We start from the raw sequence: 25506 nt of genomic DNA, 5'->3' as shown, positions 1-25506 counted from the left end.
CCCTTGAGGGGATCGAGTGCACTGGTGGAATATGTGATTTTTGGGCTGAGGGTGTCGAAGCACCGAGGCTCCGGGGTACTGGGGTCGAGGGTGTTGAAAAACACAGAGGACACCGCTGTAGGGAGCTGTGGGGCATCACAGGCGTCAAGCGCCGAGACGAAGAGTCCGCGAGGCACCGAGGGTGTCGAAGCACTGAGGTACCGAGGCTCTGGGACAGCGTGGCAACAAAGCCACCGATGTCGGGAAGCGCTTAAACACAAAGGGTGCCGAGACACAGAGGCGTCAAGGCTGAGGTTTTTATTTATTTATTTATTTTTACTGTAACCAAAAAACAGTAATAATGAACAACCTGTAGGGGCACTAGGCCGTGCACAGCGAGTGGGCGTGCCGAGGTCGCCCAGAGACCTCGAATCAACAGTGGCGCAGAGCGGCGCTGGACTCGCTGGAGGGTCGCGTTCTCCCTCTCTCTCTTTTTTTTTTTTAGCTGCAAAAATTTATTCAATACAGAAAAACACACGCAGACCGATCACTATGCAATGTAGGCTCTTGAAGATCACACAACTGGAAGAGGTTAGTTTTTATACTCACTCTACCTACCTGTTCCTGAAAGGCAAAAGAGACTGAAGTCTCCGTGTAGTGACTATGTATTACCTCGGGAGGCGGGACCAAGGACGTCACTCCACGGACGTGCCAATCGGCAGCTTTGATATAAAATGCTCAGCAAACACCTGACAAGCAGGCATATCCCAAAAGTATTGTTGGTGGTTATCTTCGAATTGAAAGGGTCTTGCTAACTTCCTATATATATATATATATATATATGAAGTTAGCAAGACACGTAATAGTTGTAATGCAGGAGATGTATGATTATTATTTAAGTTTCTTAAATGCATTTCTGTTTTGGTTGTATGCACAGTATTTTGGCTAATAAGAGACGCTAGGGATAGCCACGGCATCTACTCCTCTTTCACTGAAGAAAATAAAGCAACGGTGTTGAATTGACACTTCTGTCACGTTATTATTTCCCTCTCTACGCTATACTGGTATGTGACCTCACCTAGTCAAACACTGATCTGATCTGCGAGCTCAACAGCTTTCAGTTTAAAGTTGTAGGAATTCTTCGCCATCCTGATCGAGTTGTATCCACAGAAATAAACTTAAATATATGCCCCCCCCCTCAAATACCGTAAAAAACGCAATAAAAAATTGCGCATTTCAAAAAACACTACACTGCCGCTGTTTTCTATCAATTTAAAATAAACGCCGCAGCGTTAATTCAAAGTAATTCGGTATTTCATTTTTCTAAACCAGATTCAAAATTGAGATGAGTTCAGTGGCGGAGGATTAGCCGGCGCAGTTGCACAGCGTCCCACGCACTTAGGGGGGGGGGGCCCAGCAGGCAAACTCATAAGTTGAAATCATTATATAATCAATATATTAATTTTCAGGGCCATCCACCTCAGTGATTATTAATTTAATAGTCTGTTTATTCATGCATTCATTCTACGGGCCCCGGCGTGCTCCCCTTTCTGCGGTTCTGACAGGGTCTCAGGACTCGATGCGAAATTAAAATACGTCACACAGGTGCAACGCGGTCAACTGTACACCATAGGAGAGAGTGAGTGAAGACAGATTGAGTAAAAGAATATAAAAATATAAGCAGTCAATTCGACATCAATGGCCTTGTTTTGAGAAAGTAAAAGCCACAGCACACTGGCTTTGGGATACAGCAAGAAAGACTCATGGGTTAGCGCAGCATGCTAGTTTTATTTGTGCCATATATTGTACTTCTTCACGTTGTTTCGATACTGGGATGGGCAAAATAGAAACACAAGTCGTATTGCTGTCATCAGGGTGCAGAGCCACCATGCCAGCCCTGGCAGATCTGACGTGTTTCAGTGTCCCCCGGTGATTACGTGCACACATGAGGTGCTATCCCCTGACGAGGCACCTGTTTTCATGGTAACAGTATCCGACCTTTAACAAGCTTGCGCCTATTTTCGCGATTTACGGTACAGACTCGGCGTACACAGTGACCTTTAGGAGGTAAATAACGCCAGTGAACTCACGGAACTACATCTCCCAGAATGAAATATTTCATTTTTCAGAGTTAAAAAAATTGCTAAGGCAGGTAAATTTTGTTTTTATGTTATTGTTAAACATGTATTGTTATCGTTGTTGTAATTTGTAATGAAATTATTGTTTTGGTATTGTTTCTGTGTTGACCAGTCGATTATACGGACTACACTTCCCAGCATCCTCCATTTTGGACGTGTTTTTTTTTCCACATAAGCGGCGCTGTTCGACTGTCAACGGAAGGTGATTATTTTAATATAAATTATTTTTCTGTTACATTTTTTTTTACTTTTATAAACTAAATATTAACTTTAGATAGTTGAACAGTGTGCATACCTCAGAATACTACCACGTGTGCTGCAATATTACAGCGAATAACGTGTAGCGGTTTACGTAATATGTAAGCATTTATTTATATTGATATATTTATTGCATTTATATAACGCTTTTTATATAGAAGTATCGCAAAGCACTGTACAGTACATAGCGGAAAAAAAGAGCAAACCACAACACATTTGTATAGCATGTCACTCAAACAACTGCATACAGACCATTTAAATAACATATTTAAATAACAGTTTGTATATATATATATATATATATATATATATATATACTGCGAATGTATACTGCTTGTATACACTAAAACCCACCAAGATAAGAAAGCCATTTTACAAAAGTGCGTTTTAAGTCTTAACTTGAAAACTGTAACGGTCCCAGCTTCCCTGACAAACAAAGGCAGAGCATTCCATAATTTAATAGGAGCTCTATATTGTATTTATTTAAAATGTAATAAACTTAATTCCAAGTATAGGAAACTGAAAACGGGCGGTTTCCCAGTTCTGATGTGTGTGTGTGTGTCTGAATAAAAATGCATTATTGGAATTTCGAACAAAAATCTGTTTTCTCACACCAACATTTTAAACAGTATCTAACGAATAATGTAGGTCTGTGTTAAGAGTATTCTTTAAATATCTACTGTAGCGCCTCAACAACACACGAGAACCCAAGATAGTTATGTAATTCTACCTGTGCGAGTAATTAGGGAATTCTCCGTGCTGTTAAATCTCCACATAAAAAAGGCACAGGTAAATGTAGGTGCTGTTTTGTAACCCGCTTTAATTGTGTCCCTGTTCGCTTTGCAACACACCCTGATATAACACCGGCCATGACGGAGGCTGCAGGGGGTCCCTTCCTGTTTCTTCTGGATTGTTTAGTGTTGTGCCTGTGCAGGAGTGTTGAATACAGAGTCACCTGTGACAACCCGAAATTGGCGTGTCAAATTCGGACTGGTCTGCTGTCTTTCTCATCGTGACTGAAAGTAGCAACAGGAAGATGCAGCTTTTTTTTGTATTGTTTGCACAGCAAACATCGTGCGAGGCCCATGTACTCAAAACTTGCTCGGATTGTTTTTTTGTCTCACCTATTATTATTATTGTTGTTGTTGTTGTTGTTGTTGTTGTTGTTGTTGTTGTTTATTGATTTATTAGATGGTGTTGGTGTAGTGCCCCCATACAATTTTACTGCTTCAGTCCCAGGCACATATATTCATCGTTTTATGTGTGTTTCTATTTAGTGATCATTAGATGGCAGCAGGTTACAATGACGTATGTGTTGTGTTCCCATCTCCCACTGAGTGGTTTGAAAGCAGTTTGAAATCAGACTTGTTCATATCCATCAGCTGCAGGTCTGAGATCAGATCCATAGTAATTGGGCCTGTCCCTGTCAAATCAATCACTTCAGGAAGGGTTCTGACCTGACCTCTTCCAATTTTGATGCTGTTTGGCAGGGATGTTGGTGCGATAGAGTTATAAGATGTCCTCAAGTTTCACGTCTTTTTTATGTGAGATGTCACCAAATATCTGACCCAAATATCTTGCTCCCAGATCAGACCAATGACATAAAAGTACCAATAACTATATTTTTTAAGGCTACAATAAAAAGTAAACTATTGCTGGAAAGCTCTACATCCAAATATGCAATTTTTTATATTTAACGTCAAAGAATGTTGACCTTTGACTTTTTTTTTTTAGATGTTTTTTTTTCTCTCTGAGAGGTGCTGTCTGGTCTCCTGGCTGCTCTGTGTTTGAAGGCTCTTTGCCAAACGAGGTTTCCACAGTTGTCATGTTGTTTAAGGCACAATTCACTTCAGGAATTGTGTAATTTATTCTGTGTTATTGACAGTTGTGGTGGATTGATATGTTTTTCTGGGTTTTCAGTGAGGAGGTTGCCGGTACTAGATCCGTGATGTTATCCCAGCATAGTGCAAGGCTGACCAATCAGAGCTCAGAATTTTTTCTTGCCATTGTATAATTATGAATGGAAAGGGAAAACAACTTAGAGAGGGAGAGGGAGAGGGTAGAGGGTTCAGTCAGTCTATAGAAACATGTATAGAACACCTCTAAAGCTACCCACAGTGCAGTGTGCTGAAGCTGCATCATGTGTGGACTATTGGGATGGAAAACTGGTATAAAATGTAATTATACTCGTATGTAATGGAGCATATACTCAAAGTGATACAAACTCAAGAATTTATAGATATGAACTGCCAGCCTCCAAATGTATCACCCATGAAACTACAGTGACACCATGTGAATACCTCCTGATCTATCAATATCCCAGGCAGATGTTTGGTACAAACTTAGATGATGTGAACTTCAGTATCAAACCTTGATTTTGGTCGTCCATGTTGGGGCTTGACAGTCCAAGTGAGGTCAAGGCTCAACAATTCAAGGTCAAAGGGCAAAATTCAGCTTGACTTTAATATATAAAACAATGTTTGGATAGAGCACAAAGAGAGCTTCCCAGCAATAGTTTACTTTATACTGTAGCATTAACAATAAAAAGTTATTGATAGTATTATGTCATTGGTCTGATCTGGGAACCATTTCGGGTCAAATATTTGGTGACATCTCACATAAAAACCATTTGACCTAGACGTGAAACTTGGGGGGCATCTTATATCTCTATGGCACCAACACTCCTGCCAAACAGCATCAAAATCCATGAGCCTTCGGTTTTGAGGGTGATTGACCTGACATATACTAACCAAATTAGGATTCAGCCTGCATATATGTTTCAGCAGTCTGACATTTACACCCTTCGCTTTTGAAGCTCATCAGGTAATTCCATCAGTTGAAGGGATCGAGTTCTGATCCTAACTGGGGGTCCCACTTCGATTGGATCTGGATCTGCTACTGGAAATGAACAAGTCTGATTTAGCTTTCAGGTCAATCCCAGTGGTTTGCTCATGTATGCACACTTGTAATGTGATCTGTCAGTAAGCTGTGTGTTGGTGTTTCAGGTCTGGATGAGAGCAGGCTGTCAGAGATGCCCCTGGAAGTGAGATGGCCTTTCCCACAGCGCCCCTGTCTGCTCCGGAGGATCACCAGCACCGTGGTGACAGGCCTGGTGGGCTCCTACAGCCGCTTCTGGACCAGTGAGTTAACAGCATCACAAGGGACATGGAGAAAGCACACATTGCACAGCATTCGTGTTCACCTCGCACCAATTGTTCGTGCACCAATCACACGATTGTTTTTTTGTTACAATATATATTACACGTATGGGCACAATAATGTTTCAAGATATCAAGCTTTGAAAGGACAGTACAACTGGTAATGATTCATAACTTGTACACAGGAACATAAGAACGAAAGGAGGCCATTCACTCCTTCTGTGCTCGTCCAGTTCCAAGTATCTAGCTGATCTCAAAACACTGACAAGCTGGATCTCTAAGGCCCTGTCCACACTACATAACCGATCTCAAGAACTGTACTCGAAACTGTTCTAATTAATCCAGCTCAAAGCGTCCATACTGAAGTTGCGTTTCATGTTTAGACAGGCTTAGTGTGTCCACAAACTATTAGAATAGTTTGGTTACAGTTCCTAGCAGCGCAGTGAACAGTGGAGATTAATACGATAGTATCCCACCATGCACTGTATTTTATTTTAAAATAATGTGTTTTGGTTCATATTAACAGGTGCATATTGTAAAAATAAATAAAACAAGTATTTTGGAAAAAGTAAATGCCAACACACACACACACACAAGTAGGGCTCGAAGTTTTCGGGTTTTATTTTTAATCAGGTGGCATCCCTTTAGACAAATTGCGCTGATTCTGTTTTCATAATTAAACTCAGAAGAGAGCTGTTCATTACAAAACAATCTTTGTTTTTACCTTCATATCTTGCCTGCACCTAATTGTGGCCACCTTAATTTTATTTCAAACAGAGCTGACAAATGACGTGAATTGTTCATCCCCGATCCTACTTTTAACTTGCATTTCATTTTTGTGTGATGAAGCGTATAAGAACCCATTCCATGCCCTCACCACTCTGTGTGATGAAGCATCTAGGAACCCATTCCATGCCCTCACCACTCTGTGTGATGAAGCGTCTAGGAACCCATTCCATGCCCTCACCACTCTGTGTGATGAAGCATCTAGGAACCCATTCCATGCCCTCACCACTCTGTGTGATGAAGCGTCTAGGAACCCATTCCATGCCCTCACCACTCTGTGTGATGAAGCGTCTAGGAACCCATTCCATGCCCTCACCACTCTGTGTGATGAAGCATCTAGGAACCCATTCCATGCCCTCACCACTTTGTGTGATGAAGCATCTAGGAACCCATTCCATGCCCTCACCACTCTGTGTGATGAAGCGTCTAGGAACCCATTCCATGCCCTCACCACTCTGTGTGATGAAGCATCTAGGAACCCATTCCATGCCCTCACCACTCTGTGTGATGAAGCGTCTAGGAACCCATTCCATGCCCTCACCACTCTGTGTGATGAAGCGTCTAGGAACCCATTCCATGCCCTCACCACTCTGTGTGATGAAGTGTCTAGGAACCCATTCCATGCCCTCACCCATCTCTCTTGTCTTTGCAGAATACATGAACTATCTTACAGTCTACAACCAGGATGTCCTGTATGAGCTGATTGAGAAGCGGCCCAAGGGTACCCCACTCATCACCCTGTGTAACCACCAGTCCTGCATGGACGACCCACACCTCTGGGGTAACACAGGGCTGCTGCTAAATTCACACAAGAAATGGAATGCATGCATTTGTCAGTTTCTATTTAAAAAAAAAAAAAAATTGTGTGTGTATATATATATATATGAGAGCGAGAGAGAGAGAGAGAGAGAGAGAGAGAGAGAGAGAGAGATGGGCTTCAGTGAGTTACAGCAAAATAATTTAATCTAGGCTTTCTGTGACGTCATAAATTACAAGACCGAAGGTCGAGTAATTTATAAACTGTCACAGAACCCCGAGATGGAATTGTTTTCCTGTAACTCACTGAAAAGGCCCATCTATTGCTTTTTATAATACATGGATTCCCTTATGATGCTATTATTAAAGAAGACGAGGTTCAGCAGTACAGTTCGGTTTTTTTAAACTTAGCGTTTCAGTGCTGTACAGACATTTTATGTCGTTATCCGTTTCTCCAGTTTCTCTGAGATACGAATATATCAGCTTTAAATCTTTTTTTATCCAGGGCGACTTACAGTTGTTACAAGATATCACATTATTTTTACATTTTGTGTTTGAATTGAAAGTGATGGTCTAGAGGAGTCGAATGGGTCAAAGTTCAAGTATATTTTCCTCTAGAGGAATTATCACTTTTTGACGTCACTACTGTAGAAGGGCTCAGGATGCAATTATAGCCTTCATCCATGTATTATATATATATATATACACACACACACACACAGTAGAGTCAGTTATCCGATCTTTGATCAACCGTACTGCCGAGTCAACCGAACGCCCCTGTAATCACATGATGTATTGAGTGTGATATATTACATGTGGTGTATTGCATGTGGTGTATTATGTGTGGTGTATTACGCACACAGCTTCTGCTGCTAAAACGACTATGAGATTTAGCTGCCAAAAAAAGGACCAGCAGACAGGCAAATGAAAGTTAAATAATTATTCAGACCACCAAACCCATGGTGTGCTTTAAACTGTTACAGTTAAGCAAATGAAAACAGTCGCCTCGTGCTTGATTTTTTTTTTTCTATTTCGTCAGTAAGGGTTGGAGATCCTGTCTGTGTTATTGAGCAGCTAAGAACTTTTATTTTATTCATTTCAATTGCACGTTATTACAATGCCTTAACAGCAAGTATCAAAGTATGGAAACATTTTACAGAATTTTTTAAGTTTAATTCCTAGATTCCTAAAGTTCTGTAATGTGTCAAAGTTGTACTGAATTGTAGTCTTTGATTTTCAAAGATTAGTATATGGTACGTTTAATTACAGTATTTCATTACCTTAACTCTAGGTGTTAAAGTTGTACTGAATTGCATTCATTTAATGATTTGTAAAGCTTTGTATGCTTAACGTGATAGAATAGGTTACTAGCTATATATCATCAGTAGGTACTTATGTACTAAGTACTTGTGTATGTTAACTTTATTATATACATTATTATATAAGGTACAGTAATTGTTATTAATACCTGTTCAAATATCCATATAAATCTATTATGCAAACTAGTATCGATTCGGATCAATTAGTTTGGATAATTGACTGTGTGTGTGTGTGTGTGTGTATATATATATACAGTATATATCTATATATATCTCTATATATATATATATATATATATATATATATATATATATATATATATATATATACAGTGTATATATATCTCTCTCTATATATATATATATATATATATATATATATATATTTGTCTCAACTTTCGTCAAAGTAATTGTAGCTAAGAAAATAATTAAAACAAAATATTTTGCCATTTTGCATTTCCATTACTACATAGGTTTCAAGTGTGCAGTTTTGAAAGAAACACATGTTATTGCAAACACCTGGTTCTTCCAGGAATTCTGTTACTGCTTTCACCCCAGCAGTGTCTTCTGGGTCATGTTATTGGCTGAAAGCATGTCAGTCAATAGGGGAAGAAGCTGATTGGTTATTTACAGGAAAGAAGCCACTGAAGGGGTGGGGGCAGTTTCACCCTCTAGGAGACCCAGGAAGTGTAAGCATGGCTTGTATATTCCATCCGGAATTCATATTTTGTATTTGTAAAACCCCTGGAACACAGTGTGGGCGGATCACTAGATGTGTTTTACCTTATTTAGGGATCTTGAAGCTGAGGCATCTTTGGAACTTCAGCAAAATGAGATGGTGAGTGAAACAACTAAAACATGTCATCTCTAAGCTGGCTGGAAACACACAATATCATGGTCTGTAAACGTCTAATATGATAAACCAGAAGGCTACTATTGAAAAGCAAATCTGTAGGAACAGATGACAGCTGCAGTGTGCCGAAAGTGGATTAGATCTTGGGATTCCAGCAACATTCAAAATGACAGGTAACAGTAGTTTAGGTCGGTTTAAAAGGGCTATGATAAAAAGTATTATGATGAATGAGAATTGTATAAATAAACTCCGGAAAGAGAAGGATTGATGTGCATCTTACTTTTAATTACCATATTGATAAGTCGGGTTTAAAGTTTGAAGCTAAATTTGGTTTTCTTTTTAGGAACAGGGAGACTTGTTCCTTGTCTAGCAGGTTTAAAGTCAGTGACTGCTCCTACTCTTGTAGATTATGGTGATTATATTTACCAGTGTGCTTGTAGCAGTCTCTATATAAATTAGATGTACTGTATAATCCACATGGCAGTCTGGAGTGATCCTCTTTGACACACCGTTGTCATGTGTTCATAAAACTAGGCTGGCTGTCACTTATGAACTCCGTATTTGAGTGCTCTGGTAGAAAGGACTGGCACTTGTCATAACCGGCAATACGTTTCTCAGCATTTACTCGGTGTACTCTACAGGAGAGAAGTGCCTTCTAATGATCTCAGTGTATCCAGATCACACTCCCTCCTGCAATCATTTCTGATTTCAATAACCAACATTGTTGTAGGAGGGAGCGTGATCTGGATACACTGCGATTTTTAGAAGAAACATTCTCTTTCTCCTGGCGAACGTTCCCGAGTAAAACTTGAAAGAAAGCAATTCCCTAGTTGATTTATTATTATTATTTATTTATGAGCAGACGCCCTTATCCAGGGCAACTTACAATTGTTACAAAATATCACAGTACAAAATATCACATTATAAAGTATCATATTATAAAATATCACATTACAGAATATCACATTACAGATAAGAGCAGTTATAAAGTACAATAAAATCAGTAGAAAATAAAGAATACAGTAAATAATTACATTTACAGTGCCTATAGGAAGTATTCACCCCCCTTGGACGTTTTCACAGGGATTTTGGGGATTTTTTTTCCTTTGATTTACACAACCTACTCAACACTTTGAAGAGGCAAGAGAATTTTTATTGTGAAATAACAGTTAATGAAAAATAAAAAAAAACTGAAATGTCTTGGTTAGATAAGTATTCACCCCCCTGAGTCAATACTTGGTAGAACCACCTTTGGCAGCAATTACAGCTGTGAGTCTTTTGGGGTAAGTCTCTACCAGGTTTGCACATCTGGATCGTGCAATATTCACCCATTCTTCTTGTGAGTACAAGTTTTGAATTGGATGTGAGCAGCGGTGAAGCATGGGAGAAAAGACAAGGCTAGCAGCAGAGTTTTGGATGAGTTGGAGTGGACGGGTAGCAGAGGCAGGGAAGCCGGCCAGAAGGGAGTTGCAGTAGTCAAGGCAGGACAGTACCAGGGCCTGAACTAGGAGCTACGTGGAGTATTTGGTGAGGAAGGGGCGAATTCTGCGTATGTTGCTGAGGAAGAAGCGACAGGAGCGGTGTCAGAGTAGAGATGTGCTGAGAGTAGGAGAGGAAGGAGTCGTGGATGATACCGAGGTTCTTGGTGGATGAGGAGGGAGAGAGGGTGGTGGATTCAAGAGGAATAGAGATAGAGAGATCAGCGGTGGGGAGGAAGAAAAGGAGGTCTGATTTGGAGAGGTTAAGTTTAAGGTGATGCTGAGATGGCCGAGAGGTTAAGGTTAGGGTGAGCTGGCGCTGAGTACTGGCACACCAGGTTGGCGTCAGTGCTTACATACCGCCCTGGAGGTCGAGAGCTGTGTGAAGAGCGATCTGATCTGTCGACTGCTAGCCTGCTCGCAGTGATACCTAATGCAAACCCAGACAGTTGCTGGGATATTTATAGCTCCTTTCTTCAAACAAACACTTTAAATCGCTGGTGCCACAGACAATTCCTTGAAAATTACCCTAAATAGAGTCAGCCGTGCCCTGAAGAGCGATCTGATCCGTTGACTGCTAATCTGCTCGCAGAGTTACCTAATTTACCTATGATGTGCTAATAAAAAAAATAAAAGTCAGTAAAACGTTGGACACAGCAACGTTAAAGCATGTGTTTCTTGTAAACACTGCCGAGGGGGTCCAGAACATTTTTCATATTTACCACCAGATTTAACCTTTCTTGTAAATATGTTATTGAGATGTTTTTTAATTTTTTCCAGGGCGCTGGCAGCAGCTGATATCTGTTTTACCAAAGAGGCCCATTCGAGGTTTTTCAGCATGGGGAAATGTGTACCTATCTGCAGAGGTAACCTTACTTTATTATTATTATTAGTTTATTTAGCAGACGCCTTTATCCAAGGCGACTTACAGAGACTAGGGTGTGTGAACTATGCATCAGCTGCAGAGTCACTTACAACTACATCTCACCCGAAAGACGGAGCACAAGGAGGTTAAGTGACTTGCTCAGGGTCACACAATGAGTCAGTGGCTGAGGTGGGATTTGAACCAGGGACCTCCTGGTTACAAGCCTGTTTCTTTAACCACTGGACCACACAGCCTCCTTTATGACTGACTTCTCATTTGTTTTGAAATTAGCTGAATCTCAGATCCCCAGTACTGTATTGGGAGTCATCAGGATAATCACTCCAAGCAAATAAGAATGAAAGATATAGCAAAGCTACCATGAGTATATCTACCTAGACAGGACTGAACTTCAGGGGAATTCTAGGGTAGCTTTATTATTTTGGTGGCATTCAGATTATTTTTTCTGGACAGCGCTAAACACTGTAACATCATATATAAAACAAGATTCAAATATATAAAGGAATGAGCTATTAAAGGCTGAGAGAACTGAATTTACTTAGCCGAGAACAAAGAAGGGGGGGACTGAAGTCTTTAAAATCTTAAAAGGAGTTGATATAGCTAACTCTAACCAATACTTTAAGCACAGCACAGAAACCAGGACCAGAGGACACAGTAGGGAATTAAATGGAGATAGAATTAGGACAGAAGGTAGGAAACAGTTCTTCAGACAGCTAGTGAAAAACCCTGTCTGTCACGCAGTACTGCTTGGTTTCAAGTAAGTACGAGCTGCTTTCTGCACATGGACAGTGATCAATATAGAAACGAAATATATATCTAGAATTTGTTTCTGAATTATTATTATTATTTTACTGCTTTGGAAAGCCAGTTAAGATCCAGATTATGATCCATAGAGAGAAAAAGATTATTTTCAAATTTTGAACCGATGCAATTCTTATGTGAATGTGTACAACACAGGATACAGTAAACTCGTCAAAGTGCTTATTTTCACTTCCACTTCCACTATGGTGAGTAATTACATTTTTATGTGTGCTTTTGGAGGGGGTCTTGTAAAAGGGCACGCTGGGTACGCTTGCTGTACTTGATGATCATTTTGGACAATCCTAGGTTTAATTGTTTGTTTTTTTCTTTATATTTTGGCACTGCCCTAATACTAAAAACCTGTTCATCTTCTGTTCTTGTTGAAGAGGCAAAAAGTATAGTAAATGAAGGCGGATCGTGTTTTATTCATGTAACTGCTTGTTCCTTCTGCAAGGTTCCCCCAGTGTGTGTGTCTTGTTTAGCTTGGCCACTTTTACATTAGATCTTTACAGGGCTGATCCTTTTATTATGTAACTTGGCCCCTTTTGTACGTCTGACGTGTTTATATGGCTGGTCCCTTTAGATGAACCTGCTGTCTCTGTGATTCTCAAATCTGTGAGTTCTCTAGAATGTAAAGCAAGTTCCACACAGGTAACCTATACAGTACACCTGCAGGTGGGGCAGGCGGAGATGAGACCAGAAGGTTAACCCACATTCCTTTCCCTTATGAAGCCAATTCAAGCTCCCCGTGTGGTCTGGAGCTGACTGGCACTCATGAGCTGATCTCTGTTCTCAGGTGACGGTGTTTATCAGAAGGGCATGGATTTTATTTTGGAGAAGCTCAACAGAGGTGAATGGGTGCATATTTTCCCAGAAGGTAATCGAAAGCTGAAAGATGGTTTCCAAGTCCTTTAAGCCTATTTTAATATTCATTTGAAAGGATTGTAACTGGTGCTGGGATAAATATTCGAATATTCAAACAACCACTGCTTGAATATGTATTTGCTGGCCAACATGCAATTTATGCAAAAGACAGAAATGCTTAAATGACGTAAATAATAGCAGATTGTGGCAGTTGGCTTTCCTACAGAACAGTATCCTAATCCCAGACTCTAAACAATGACCATGCCAGCCCCGTGTACACATACACAGAAAAAAATAAAACAAAATTCTGTTCCTGTTTAGCGAAAATGAGTGGAGACTAGAACCTCTAATGTGAGCAGCAGTGTGGAGTAGTGGTTAGGGCTCTGGACTCTTGACCGGAGAGTCGTGGGTTCAATCCCTGGTAGGGGACGCTGCTGCTGTACCCTTGAGCAAGGTACTTTACCTAGATTGCTCCAATAAAAAAACCCAAATGGGTAATTGTATGTAAAAATAATGTGATATCTTGTAACAATTGTAAGTCGCCCTGGATAAGGGCGTCCGCTAAGAAATAAATAATAAGAACTCACTTTGTTTATAGTTTGTTAAACATACGTCATCATAGCACCTCGTTTCTTTTAATTTTCATTTACGTCAAGTAATATTAGTGATAGTCAACCAATATAATTCTCAAAAATCCCTCTCTCTCTCTCTCTCTCTCTCTCTCTCTCTCTCTCTCTCTCTCTCTCTCTCTCTCTCTCTCTCTCTCTCTCTCTCTCTCTATATATATATATATATATATATATATATATATATATTGTTTATCTTATTTATTTTAAGGTGTATTTAATGTCTTGCAAGGTCAGTAAAGGTAATATTGATCAGATCCATAGAAGAATGCCAGTGGACTAGCACTATCAAATGATCAATAAAAAGAATCAACGCATTCACGAATGTTTCTTGTATCTTCCAGGAAAGGTGAACATGACTCGGGAGCTTATCAGACTGAAATGGGGTAAGGGCTCCCTGCGAAAGGAATGTGTGAGAAGGAGGGATTTCATTGCAGAAGCAGCTTGCATTAATGAAAATGTAACTGGCATCCTAGCTAGGGGCTTTAACTGTAACGATAAACAAATCGTTTCAAAGTATTACATTTTGTTTTTGTTTGTTTTAGGCATTGGACGTCTCATAGCAGAGTGTAATTTAAATCCAATAATTCTGCCCCTTTGGCATGTTGGTAAGTCGCACCCTTTTTCAAACCTCTGCAGCCCTCTTTGTATTACCTGCTACCTTCACTGCTAGGATTGATTGCCCCTGATGGCCACATGTAAGCTGTTGCAAACCCTGTCTGAATAGCAAATTGAAATGTTTTCAACATATTTCCGATAGTTTTGATATTTTTTTTTATTCACACATCATAGGTAGGCGTCTACCTAATTCACGATTTCACAGAAATGGGGAAATTGAGGTGTCACTGCGAAATGCATCTCTTTTAGGGGTCAAGGCATTGCAGAGAGAAAAAATTCCTAATTTAAATGTACTACTGCACACCGCAAGGGATGTTTATTCTGTAGATAGGCTTTTTATTATTCCTTCGCCGTCATGTGTGCAAAAAACACCCTGAGTGTGGCTGGGCAAATCCCTGCCTGTAAAAAATGTGTTGGTGGTTGGCAGGGATAGGGTTAATTTCTGTCCCTGCCAGATAAATGTGGGTGTGTGGCTGTGTAATTGTTTTATGTTTTAATCAGCCAATCTGTGCCTCTGTACCTGTACTAACTGTACAGTAGGGGGTGGGACAAAGTCAGTATTGCATTGTTATTTTGATTTAGGTTGCTAAAATCTAGTTTTCAGCTTTGGAGGTAAAATACCAAAAATAGACTACAAAGCAAAAAAAGCAAAGTATATTTCAGCTGAGGATCGTGTCAAGAAATTTCCTGTAGAAACTTTACATGCAGATGCAGGTAAATCGTTTTGCACATCTTGTAGTGTGACTTTGGAGAAAATACAATCGATCTCTATTTAGCTTCAAAATCACACATTAAACAAAAGGCTATTACAGAGGCTGCAAAACAGAGTGTAAAACAAATAGCAGCTTTCAGAAAACAAACTTGAAAGTCATCGCAGACAAAAAGTATTCCTGTGGGTTGTAGCCAAGTTAAATCAGCACTACAGGTACGATCTAGCACAGCCTCCTCGCTTCAAACAACCTGCTGCTTACTTTTTAAACGCAGTTAGAATTTTAGACCAGAATTAGGCATGTTTTCTTTTTGACTCGGTACTAATAAAATCAATTCCTGGATTGGACAAACAGCATGACAGTGAACGTGCTGCATATATGGCCTTTATTAAAGAATGTCAGATGTCCTTGAGGGTAACCGAGTTTTGGGACTGTTTGTCATTGATTTCCACATCTGTATAACTTGGCAGTGCCGTACACTTCCAGCTCATTCAGTGGATGCAGAACGTGCAGTCTCGATGTATGGGCAAGTCTTCACAACACAGAGACAGAGAATGTCGACAGCAGCTGCTGGGGAGTTGTGCATGCTTGCCTTTAACAAATGACACAGCACTCCGTTTTAGTAAGGAAACAAGTACCACTATTTTTAGGCTTTTATAGTGCTCTGAAATATTATCTACTTAGGTCTATTTATTTAGTGTTTAAACAGGTCCCCAAAATCCTAATTTTATTCCATAAACTACCCAGGAAAAATATGTAAATTCTCCGCATTTTAAGTAGACCCCTAATCATAGATAAATAAACAAGGGAATTATTTTTTTTTTGTTTTCAACTTTTATTAACTTTTTAACGTTCGCCAGGAGAAAGATCATTTTTCTTCTAAACACCACAGTGTATCCAGATCACAAGATATCAGAATCTGAGGGTATAAGGAGGGGTCTGTATGTACTTTTCTGAGGCTGTGTGGTCCAGTGGTTAAAGAAACGGGCTTGTAACCAGGAGGTCCCCGGTTCAAATCCCACCTCAGCCACTGACTCATTGTGTGACCCTGAGCAAGTCACTTCACCTCCTTGTGCTCCGTCTTTCGGGTGAGATGTAGTTGTAAGTGACTCTGCAGCTGATGCATAGTTCACGCACCCTAGTCTCTGTAAGTCGCCTTGGATAAAGGCATCTGCTAAATAAACAAATAATAATAATAATAATAATAAAAGGAGGGGTCTGTATGTAGTGATCTGGGGGTATAAGGAGGGGTCTGTATGTAGTGATCTTAAATACGTGCGTGTCATTTATCCATGTATGTATTGTAGGCCATGGGGATTTCTGAAGCATGTAACACCATGGATGCTGCATTATATGTGTTTATACAGATTACAAAGACCAGTACTTCACAGATACAAGCAGAGGCCTGTATGAGCTTTTAGAACATGTTTTAAGTGCTGCTTGTTCTCACAGGCATGAACGATGTCCTTCCTAACGAGCCTCCGTACATTCCACGATACGGGCAGGTAAGATCAGCCAGCCTCCGTACATTAGAGAATACAGACAGGTAAGATCAGCCAGCCTCCTTACATTACAGGATACAGACAGGTAAGATCAGCCAGCCTCCTTACATTACAGGATACAGACAGGTAAGATCAGCCAGCCTCCTTACATTACAGGATACAGACAGGTAAGATCAGCCAGCCTCCTTACATTACAGGATACAGACAGGTAAGATCAGCCAGCCTCCTTACATTACAGGATACAGACAGGTAAGATCAGCCAGCCTCCGTACATTACAGGATACAGATAGGTAAGATCAGCCAGCCTCCTTACATTACAGGATACAGACAGGTAAGATCAGCCAGCCTCCGTACATTACAGGATACAGACAGGTAAGATCAGCCAGCCTCCATACATTACAGGATACAGACAGGTAAGATCAGCCAGCCTCCTTACATTACAGGATACAGACAGGTAAGATCAGCCAGCCTCCGTACATTACAGGATACAGACAGGTAAGATCAGCCAGCCTCCGTACATTACAGGATACAGACAGGTAAGATCAGCCAGCCTCCATACATTACAGGATACAGACAGGTAAGATCAGCCAGCCTCCTTACATTACAGGATACAGACAGGTAAGATCAGCCAGCCTCCGTACATTACAGGATACAGACAGATAAGATCAGCCAGCCTCCGTACATTACAGGATACAGACAGGTAAGATCAGCCAGCCTCCTTACATTACAGGATACAGACAGGTAAGATCAGCCAGCCTCCATACATTCCACGATACGGGCAGGTAAGATCAGGTATTTTGCAGCTGTGCTTCTGTGGAGCAGCTTGTCTGTCCATGCCACAACTTCTAATTAAAGTAGTAGCTGACTAAATAATTCCATCAATCTTGCACTTTCATTTGCTACATGGGTCTCAAATGTGCAGTTTTATAGGAACATGTGTTTTCATTTTGAAACAGACATCTGGTACTACACTAGGCTAAAGAGTTCTGAGTTTGCTTACCTTGCCATTCAGGAAGTCTGTTACTGCTTTACTTCTTTGGTCATTTCACCCCAGCAGTGTCTTCTGGGTCATGTTACTGGCTGAAAGCATGTCAGTCAATAGGGGAAGAAGCTGATTGGTTATTGAAAAGAAAGAAGTCATTGAAGGGGTGGGAAAAATTTCACGCTCTAGGGGACCCAGGAAGTGCAAGACAATCTAAAAGCATGGCTTGCAAACAGAGTTTTCTTTGAAGTAGCGTAGTACCAGATGTCATGTTTTTAAATGAAAATACAAAAATATGTGTTTCTTTCAAAAGTGCACATTTTAGACTATATAATGAACGGATGTGCATGGCAGAGAGAATTCATGTAACTTATTTGTTAGCTACAGCTACTTTAAGAGATCTGGGCATGTGGTAGGAGATACTGGTCTTGAATGGATCAGAGGGTAGGAGCCACAGAGAGGTATGTGTATGGAATATGGGTTATTAGCCATGTGTTTGATGCTAAGTCATTAAGATCCTTTAAGATCAGCTTCCAGGAACCGGACAAGCACTGGTGAGCCGAACAGCCTCCTCTTGTTTGGTCCCATGTTTACTAAAATTATTTTTTAGATGAGCCCTTACAGCAAGTAAAATACCTGCATATTGTTTACCTTACATTTAATTTCTTGTTGTTTTCTGTTCTAGAGAATAACCGTTTTAGTCGGAAGACCTTTCACTTTAAAGCATCTTGTGGAATCGTTGAAATCTGAGAACAAAACTCCAGTAAGTACTACAATGTAAACACACACCGGAATATGTTTTCTATGGGGGAAGCAGTCTGGCGGTTTAGCATTTCACGCTATCTATCTATCTATCTATCAGTGTATCAGAGTCTTTCCTAACTCTGTCTCTGCCTGCAGTGTCTGTCTTTCTTAACTCTCTCTGTCTGCAGACGGAGATGCGGAAGGCAGTGACGGATTTTATTCAAGAGGAGTTCCGCAGTCTGAAAACTCAAGCCGAGGCCCTTCACCAGCGCTTCCAGGCCACTGGCCGATAGCAGGACCCAGGCCTGTGTGTGTGTGAGTGAGCGCGTGTGAGTAGAAGTCTGCCTGGCATCCATGACAGCACTCCTGGGCAAAGCGGACGCACCCTAAAGAGAAAGCTGGCACAGTACCACACTAGGTTTAAATCTGGCTTGTCTCGTCTTCCAGGAAGTCTATTACTGCTTTACTTCCTTGGTCATTTCAGCCCAGCTCACAGCATGTTACTGCCTGAAAGCGAAAGCAGCATTTTGTTTATTGGCAGGAAAGCAGCCAGTGAAGGGGAGGGGACAAATTCACTCTCCAGGTGACCCAGGAAGTGTAAGACAGTCTAAAAGCATGGCTTGCAAACAGATTTCTATAACGTTTGGAGAATACCAGATATCACGTTCAAAATAAAAAATACATGGTTGCTAAAACGTGTTTCTTATGTGTTTACAGAACTGCACATTTGAGGCCTATATAATGAATGGCTGTGCATGGTGGAGAACATTCGTGAAATATTTTGTTAGTTAAAATCACTTCAGAGTTTAGTAATATTATTGTAACCTGATTGCGTATGTTACACTTTTCTGTATATCTGCAGACCCGCTCGTTCAATCATGAGGAAACTTCCTAAGGACTTTTTGTAGAGGCTGTCTGTCTGCCACGCTTACATTTTTACAAATATCTAGTTAATGAAACGTAAACAGGGCATTCTTTAGCACACATTTAAAGAGTACCCGGTTCTGACTGGCAGTGCATCATTCTGTCACGCCTCTGTTTTTACCTGTAGATGTTTTTATTCAGCTGTGATGATAGCTCAAGTTATTGAGGGTTGTGGAATCTGGGGTGTTGTAGAGGCAGGTAGATTCCTGGGATGTAGTTCTTCATGCTAGTGATAGCTGTAGCTCTATTGTGATGCTGGGGCTGTGTGTTCCTGCAGTGACTGGAATATAATGAAGCTTGGGATGGACAAAAGCACCAGTTCTTGAACAGTAACAATTATAGAAACCAAATTCATTTTAGCTTGTTAAAAGTATTATAATGTTGTTTTCAGTTTTTATGATTGAATTTGGTGCCAATGGAGGCTTAGTTAAGACAGTATTGTCATTTATCAATTTAAACCAGTTACTGCCAGCTGCCTTGGAACAGTACAGACCACAAACTGTGATTTTCATATAGCCAGTCACCTGGCCCAGTCATCACAGAGCCTGCCTCAGTCAGTCACCTTACCGTGTCATCACAGAGCCTGTCTCAGTCAGTCACCTGGACCGTGTCATCACAGAGCCTGCCTCAGTCAGTCACCTGGACCGTGTCATCACAGAGCCTGCCTCAGTCAGTCACCTGGACCGTGTCATCACAGAGCCTGCCTCAGTCAGTCACCTGGACCGTGTCATCACAGAGCCTGCCTCAGTCAGTCACCTGGTCCGTGTCATCACAGAGCCTGCCTCAGCCAGTCACCTGGAAGAGGCATCACAGAGCCTGCCTCAGCCAGTCACCTGGACCAGGCATCACAGAGCCTGCCTCAGCCAGTCACCTGGACCAGGCATCACAGAGCCTGCCTCAGTCAGTCACCAGGACCGTGTCATCACAGAGCCTGCCTCAGCCAGTCACCTGGAAGAGGCATCACAGAGCCTGCCTCAGCCAGTCACCTGGAAGAGGCATCACAGAGCCTGCCTCAGCCAGTCACCTGGAAGAGGCATCACAGAGCCTGCCTCAGCCAGTCACCTGGACCAGGCATCACAGAGCCTGCCTCAGCCAGTCACCAGGACCGTGTCATCACAGAGCCTGCCTCAGTCAGTCACCTGGACTCTGCCGTCACAGCTATATACTCTGATTGTCTAGATCATGTTTGATTATAATATAAATTAATCCTTTTGGGACGGTCATTTTAACAGCTGGACTGGCAAAGCTTCATATTTCTGGGACCAGTTGAGATACTGACTTGATGTGCAGGGTTATGTCAAACCTGTAAGCTCATGGGTCTCTGATAATGACGCCTCTGATCCAGTAGAGCTGCCATATATATATATATATCTATATATCTATATATCTATATAGATAGATAGATAGATAGATAGATACTGTATGGATGGTGTGCAGTTTCTTGCTATTAAAGGGGCCCCTTCATCTCTCAGCCAGCATGGTTGTACCCTGTCTGTACAATCCTTGTTAAAGCACACGAAGTGTTTAAAAGTGAATCACGTTGTGTACCACACTGCAGGGTGAAAGTGTTCATCTGCGCCAGTTACTAGACATCTACCTCACAAGCTGTAATTACACTATTCAAATGTATCTGGAAAGAAATTTAAACTTGTTATTTATTTATTTTTTTTAAATGTATTATGCTTGCTATGCTTTTTGTGTTTCCCTTATAAAAGTCCCCCATAGTAAAAGCATAGCAAAGTGTAATAAATCATAGTGAACACATGGTAAAGCCCAGAGAGGTGTGGTAAAGCATTATAAACTATAGTAAATGCATTTTATAATTTTGGGAAAAGCATGCAAAATGACTGCCAGTCTACCACGGTTAGCTTTTTCAGGGCTCTCGGCACAACAAGATCTGTTTTTTTAAATTTCATTTTTTTTTTTGGGCATATTCATTGTAAAATCAGTTGAAACACGGGTTTAAAAAAAAAAAGCAGGTTCTAGGTAAATACTCACGGTTTCAATGCTAACATGGCGACTACAGCGGTAGAAAAAGTATCAACAATTATGATGTTTCTGTAAAGAAAGACGGTATCAATCAAAACTCAGTGCTGGACTGATGTTAGTGTTAAAGTAATTTGATTATCTCTGTGTAATATACTCACTAAACCTCATACAAATCGGATTCACTCCCACGTTTCCAGCTGTCTCTTCTGCTGCCTACGACACTGGCCAACGGTTTTGCATCGCCCTATAGAATTCACTGATTGTGCTTCATAAAGTCGAATTATTATTATTATTTATTTCTTAGCAGACGCCCTTATCCAGGGCGACTTACAATTGTTACAAGATACCACATTATACATTATACAGATATCACATTATTTTACATACAATTACCCATTTATACAGTTGGGTTTTTACTGGAGCAATCTAGGTAAAGTACCTTGCTCAAGGTTACAACAGCAGTGTCCCCCACTGGGGATTGAACCCACAACCCTCCGGTCAAGAGTCCAGAGCCCTAACCACTACTCCACACTGCTGCCCTTAGAACCCGGATGAACCCTGCAGAATAATGGTACGTTAACGTATTTAATTACATAACACTTGTAGTATTCCTTATACTTAACAAAAAACTGACAAATTGAAAACATTTTGAAATATAACATGAAATATTGTACTACTATTATGGCTTCTGGTAGACTTTTGCAATATCATTTTGTAGTTTCTATTATTACATGATTTCTCATTCCTAAAATTCTAGGTGACTTTTGGCCATAGCTGTTTTCTGAACCCTTCTTCAGTATTATTTAGTTTAATTTATTAGGTTTCCATTCTGACTGCCTCTATGCTCAGTGTATTATTATGTAAAATGAATGGCCTGTTTATACTGATTAAAAGTCATCCAGTACTGAAGTATTAAACCATCTTCGTTCAAAGTGAAGGTAGCAAATGAAATCCTTCCACAAATCTTACCTGTTACGCTCTTCTGTTTGTCATATACACTAGGTCTCAAATGTGCAGTTTGAAATACACTTTGTATACGTATTCTTTCATTTTAAAACATGGCCATATTTGCCTAGCTTTTACTCCAGTCTTTAATTAACTCTATTTTTTGAAAGAGGTATAACCCCTGTTAATTTTACAAAACTACAACCAAACAACTAAGATATATATTTCAAGTTCTCTAATGCAGTGGTTATCGGTTGAATGAAGGGTCTAGTTAAGTAATTGAGAGCTCATTTGGAATGAAAACCAGCAGACACAGGGGGTCCCCAGGAGGTTAAACTGTCACAGCTGCGAGACACAGGCACTACAACATCCTTTACATAAGCCTTTGGCAGCTGATAATTATTGATTCTGAACGACTGTGTTGTAACGAATGCTGTATAATCAAAGTATGAGAGCTACTATTTGTTTGTATTTATTTTAGCACTGATTGCAAATACATTTGTAGGTAATTTTAGTTTCCTACAAATATACTGTTTTATAAGAATACCCTTCTGTACCTGTAACTGAAGTAAAATATGTATTGCCTTATTGGAAAGAATCCCTGGGAAATGTTTTGATTTGAATGAATAAAGCCTGGACTTCGTATGATCTTGCATGGTTCCTAGTAGCTGATTGATTGATTTTTCTCAAAACGTCAAGTTGGGTCTGAAAGGATCCCAGTGATTCGGCATCAACAACAGTAACCCATTCCATCCCCTCACCACTCTCTGTGTGAAGAAGTGTCTCCTTCAACAACATGACTAGGTAACCCATTCCATCCCCTCCCCACTGTGTGAAGAACTGTCTCCTTCAACAACATGACTAGGTAACCCACTCCATCCCCTCACCACTCTCTGTGTGAAGAAGTGTCTCCTTCAACAACATGACTAGGTAACCCATTCCATCCCCTCACCACTCTCTGTGTGAAGAACTGTCTCCTTCAACAACATGACTAGGTAACCCATTCCATCCCCTCACCACTCTCTGTGTGAAGAAGTGTCTCCTTCAACAACATGACTAGGAAACCCATTCCATCCCCTCACCACTCTCTGTGTGAAGAAGTGTCTCCTTCAACAACATGACTAGGTAACCCATTCCATCCCCTCACCACTCTCTGTGTGAAGAAGTGTCTCCTTCCCTCTGACCTAAGTTTCCATTTAACTTCCAACTGTGTCCTGGTTTCTGTTTGTCCACTCCTTTTTAAGATTTTAAAGACTTAAAAAAAAGCTTTCCATTTAAAGCATTTTAGCTGTACACGCTAGGTGGTTTAGTTGAGTTGAAATGTTTAAACATGATCAGAAATGTATATGTGCACTATGGAAGATGACCTTAGTGTTCATTGGGAGTGTAAGGTCATTCATTTATTATTCAGTATTTATTCATAGGATGAAGAATCCCGGAAAAGTGACATTATTTTATTCATTTTGAGCATCCCAGTCTGCATGTATTGCACCACGTCATGCACAAATGACATTGAGAAAAACAATCCCTTGCAGTACTAAAAAACATTTTTTAGATTTTATTGTACCCTATTAATTACACATGACTCCTCTTCTATCTAATAAAACCTTTGGGATTAGTCATGTGATCATCTTGACAGGTAAATAAGCAAGTACAACCTCTGCCACCTGTCAAAGCACATGGCATAACAGCACCATGGTAAGTTACTTTTGAGGGTTAAAATGTTACATAAACAATATTAAAAATATTTTTAGTTTTTTTTATGTGTTTTTTAAAACATAAAAAAACTGCATCATTTATAAATGACATTGTGCAATTTCAGTGAATATAATTAACATTTTGATTCAGTCTTTTGCTAGTTTTACACAATGTGATTATCTGTTTCATAGGTGGATGTCAACAAATTTTATGGCAGGCAGATTAGAAATGGTACAGTTCCTGAAAATAGCGATGATAGTGGGAGTTCAGATGAGGAAAGAATAGAAGATTCTTATGTTCTTCCTGAAGAACAAAATAACAGCAGTGACAGCAGTGGCGTGGAAAGTGTAGCTGAAAATGATGATGAAGTGTCACTACCAACATCATCACGTGGCAAATAACAAGCCTCTTTGGAGAAACACAGTCCGTGCTCATTACCCAACTCCCCTTTGGAAATCAAAGCTTCCTCAGGTAGATGAAATGCATTCTCCTCATTTTTACTTTAGACAAATGCTCACAACAGATTGCGTACAGAACATTGCTGAACAGTCAAATCTATGCTCTTCAAAAGAACATAAGCTCTCATTTGCACTGCACTGTGAAAGAGATAGAGAAATTTATTGGAACTACTTTTTACATGTCCATTTTTACACTTCCAAGGTCTCGCATGTCCTGGAAGCCAGAATGCAGAATCCCTCAAATTGCTGATGCTATGCCTTTGAAGAGATGGGAACAAATAAAAGCACATCTTCATTTCAATGATAATGCTATACAGCAGCTGAAGATGACCCAAACAGAGATCGTCTCTTCAAGGTGAGACCCTTGCTGACCTTGTTCAGAAGCACCTTTATCCAAGGCGACTTACAGAGACTGCAGAGTCACTTACAACTACATCTCATCCGAAAGACGGAGCACAAGGAGGTTAAGTGACTTGCTCAGGGTCACACAATGAGTCAGTGGCTGAGGTGGGATTTGAACCGGGGACCTTCTGGTTACAAGCCCTTTTCTTTAACCACTGGACCACACAGCCTCCTTGTGATGTACAACAAGTCAGTGGGTGGCACAGATTTGATGGATTCACTGATTGCATTGTACCACACCAAAATCAGGTCAAAGAAATGGTACCTGCGTATCTTTTTCAATTTTATGTACATGCTTTGTGTGAATGCATGGTTGCTCTACCGAAGAGACTATCAGGCTTTGAAACTGCCAAAGAGAGAAGAACTACGCCTCCTGGAATTCAAGACATCTCTAGCAGAAACACTCTGCAAAAAAGGTGCAAATGTTCAAAAGCTCACTGGCCTCACTTTGTAGAGAAACAAGGAAGATGCAAAAATTCGGCATGTGATGGTCAAACAAGGGTGAAATGCCAAAAATATGCATTACACTTACATTTCACACCAAAGAAAAACTGTTTCTTGGCGTTCCATGAAACCTAAGGTGTGTCTTAAATTCTGAAAATATCAATAAAATAATAATACAATAGTATAAAAAA

At 40.4% G+C, this 25506-nt stretch overlaps 1 protein-coding gene across 4 annotated transcripts; it reads left to right on the top strand.

Annotated features, from left to right (window-relative positions):
• Positions 1–2045: 2045 nt before the first annotated feature.
• Positions 2046–22966, top strand: LOC117404203 (tafazzin-like). 4 transcript variants are annotated; one of them, XM_059017430.1, is made up of 13 exons: positions 2050–2131; positions 2230–2319; positions 5381–5515; positions 6972–7100; positions 9187–9232; positions 11506–11591; positions 13206–13286; positions 14111–14131; positions 14244–14285; positions 14445–14507; positions 16680–16732; positions 18397–18474; positions 18644–22966. In XM_059017430.1, the coding sequence occupies exons 3-13, from the start codon at positions 5407–5409 to the stop codon at positions 18746–18748; spliced, it is 813 nt and encodes a 270-aa protein (XP_058873413.1). In that variant the 5' UTR covers positions 2050–2131; positions 2230–2319; positions 5381–5406; the 3' UTR covers positions 18749–22966. The 4 variants fall into 4 exon arrangements, with proteins under 4 accessions (XP_058873415.1, XP_058873413.1, XP_033862888.1 ...); XM_059017432.1 differs by lacking the exon at positions 16680–16732 and having other exon boundaries at positions 2046–2131; XM_034006997.3 differs by lacking the exon at positions 14111–14131 and having other exon boundaries at positions 2052–2131.
• The last annotated feature ends 2540 nt before the right edge of the window (positions 22967–25506 follow it).

Source organism: Acipenser ruthenus, chromosome 56 (genome assembly GCF_902713425.1).
Source record: "Acipenser ruthenus chromosome 56, fAciRut3.2 maternal haplotype, whole genome shotgun sequence".
Classification (NCBI taxonomy): domain Eukaryota; kingdom Metazoa; phylum Chordata; class Actinopteri; order Acipenseriformes; family Acipenseridae; genus Acipenser; species Acipenser ruthenus.
This window is presented reverse-complemented; position numbering and strand designations above follow the sequence as displayed.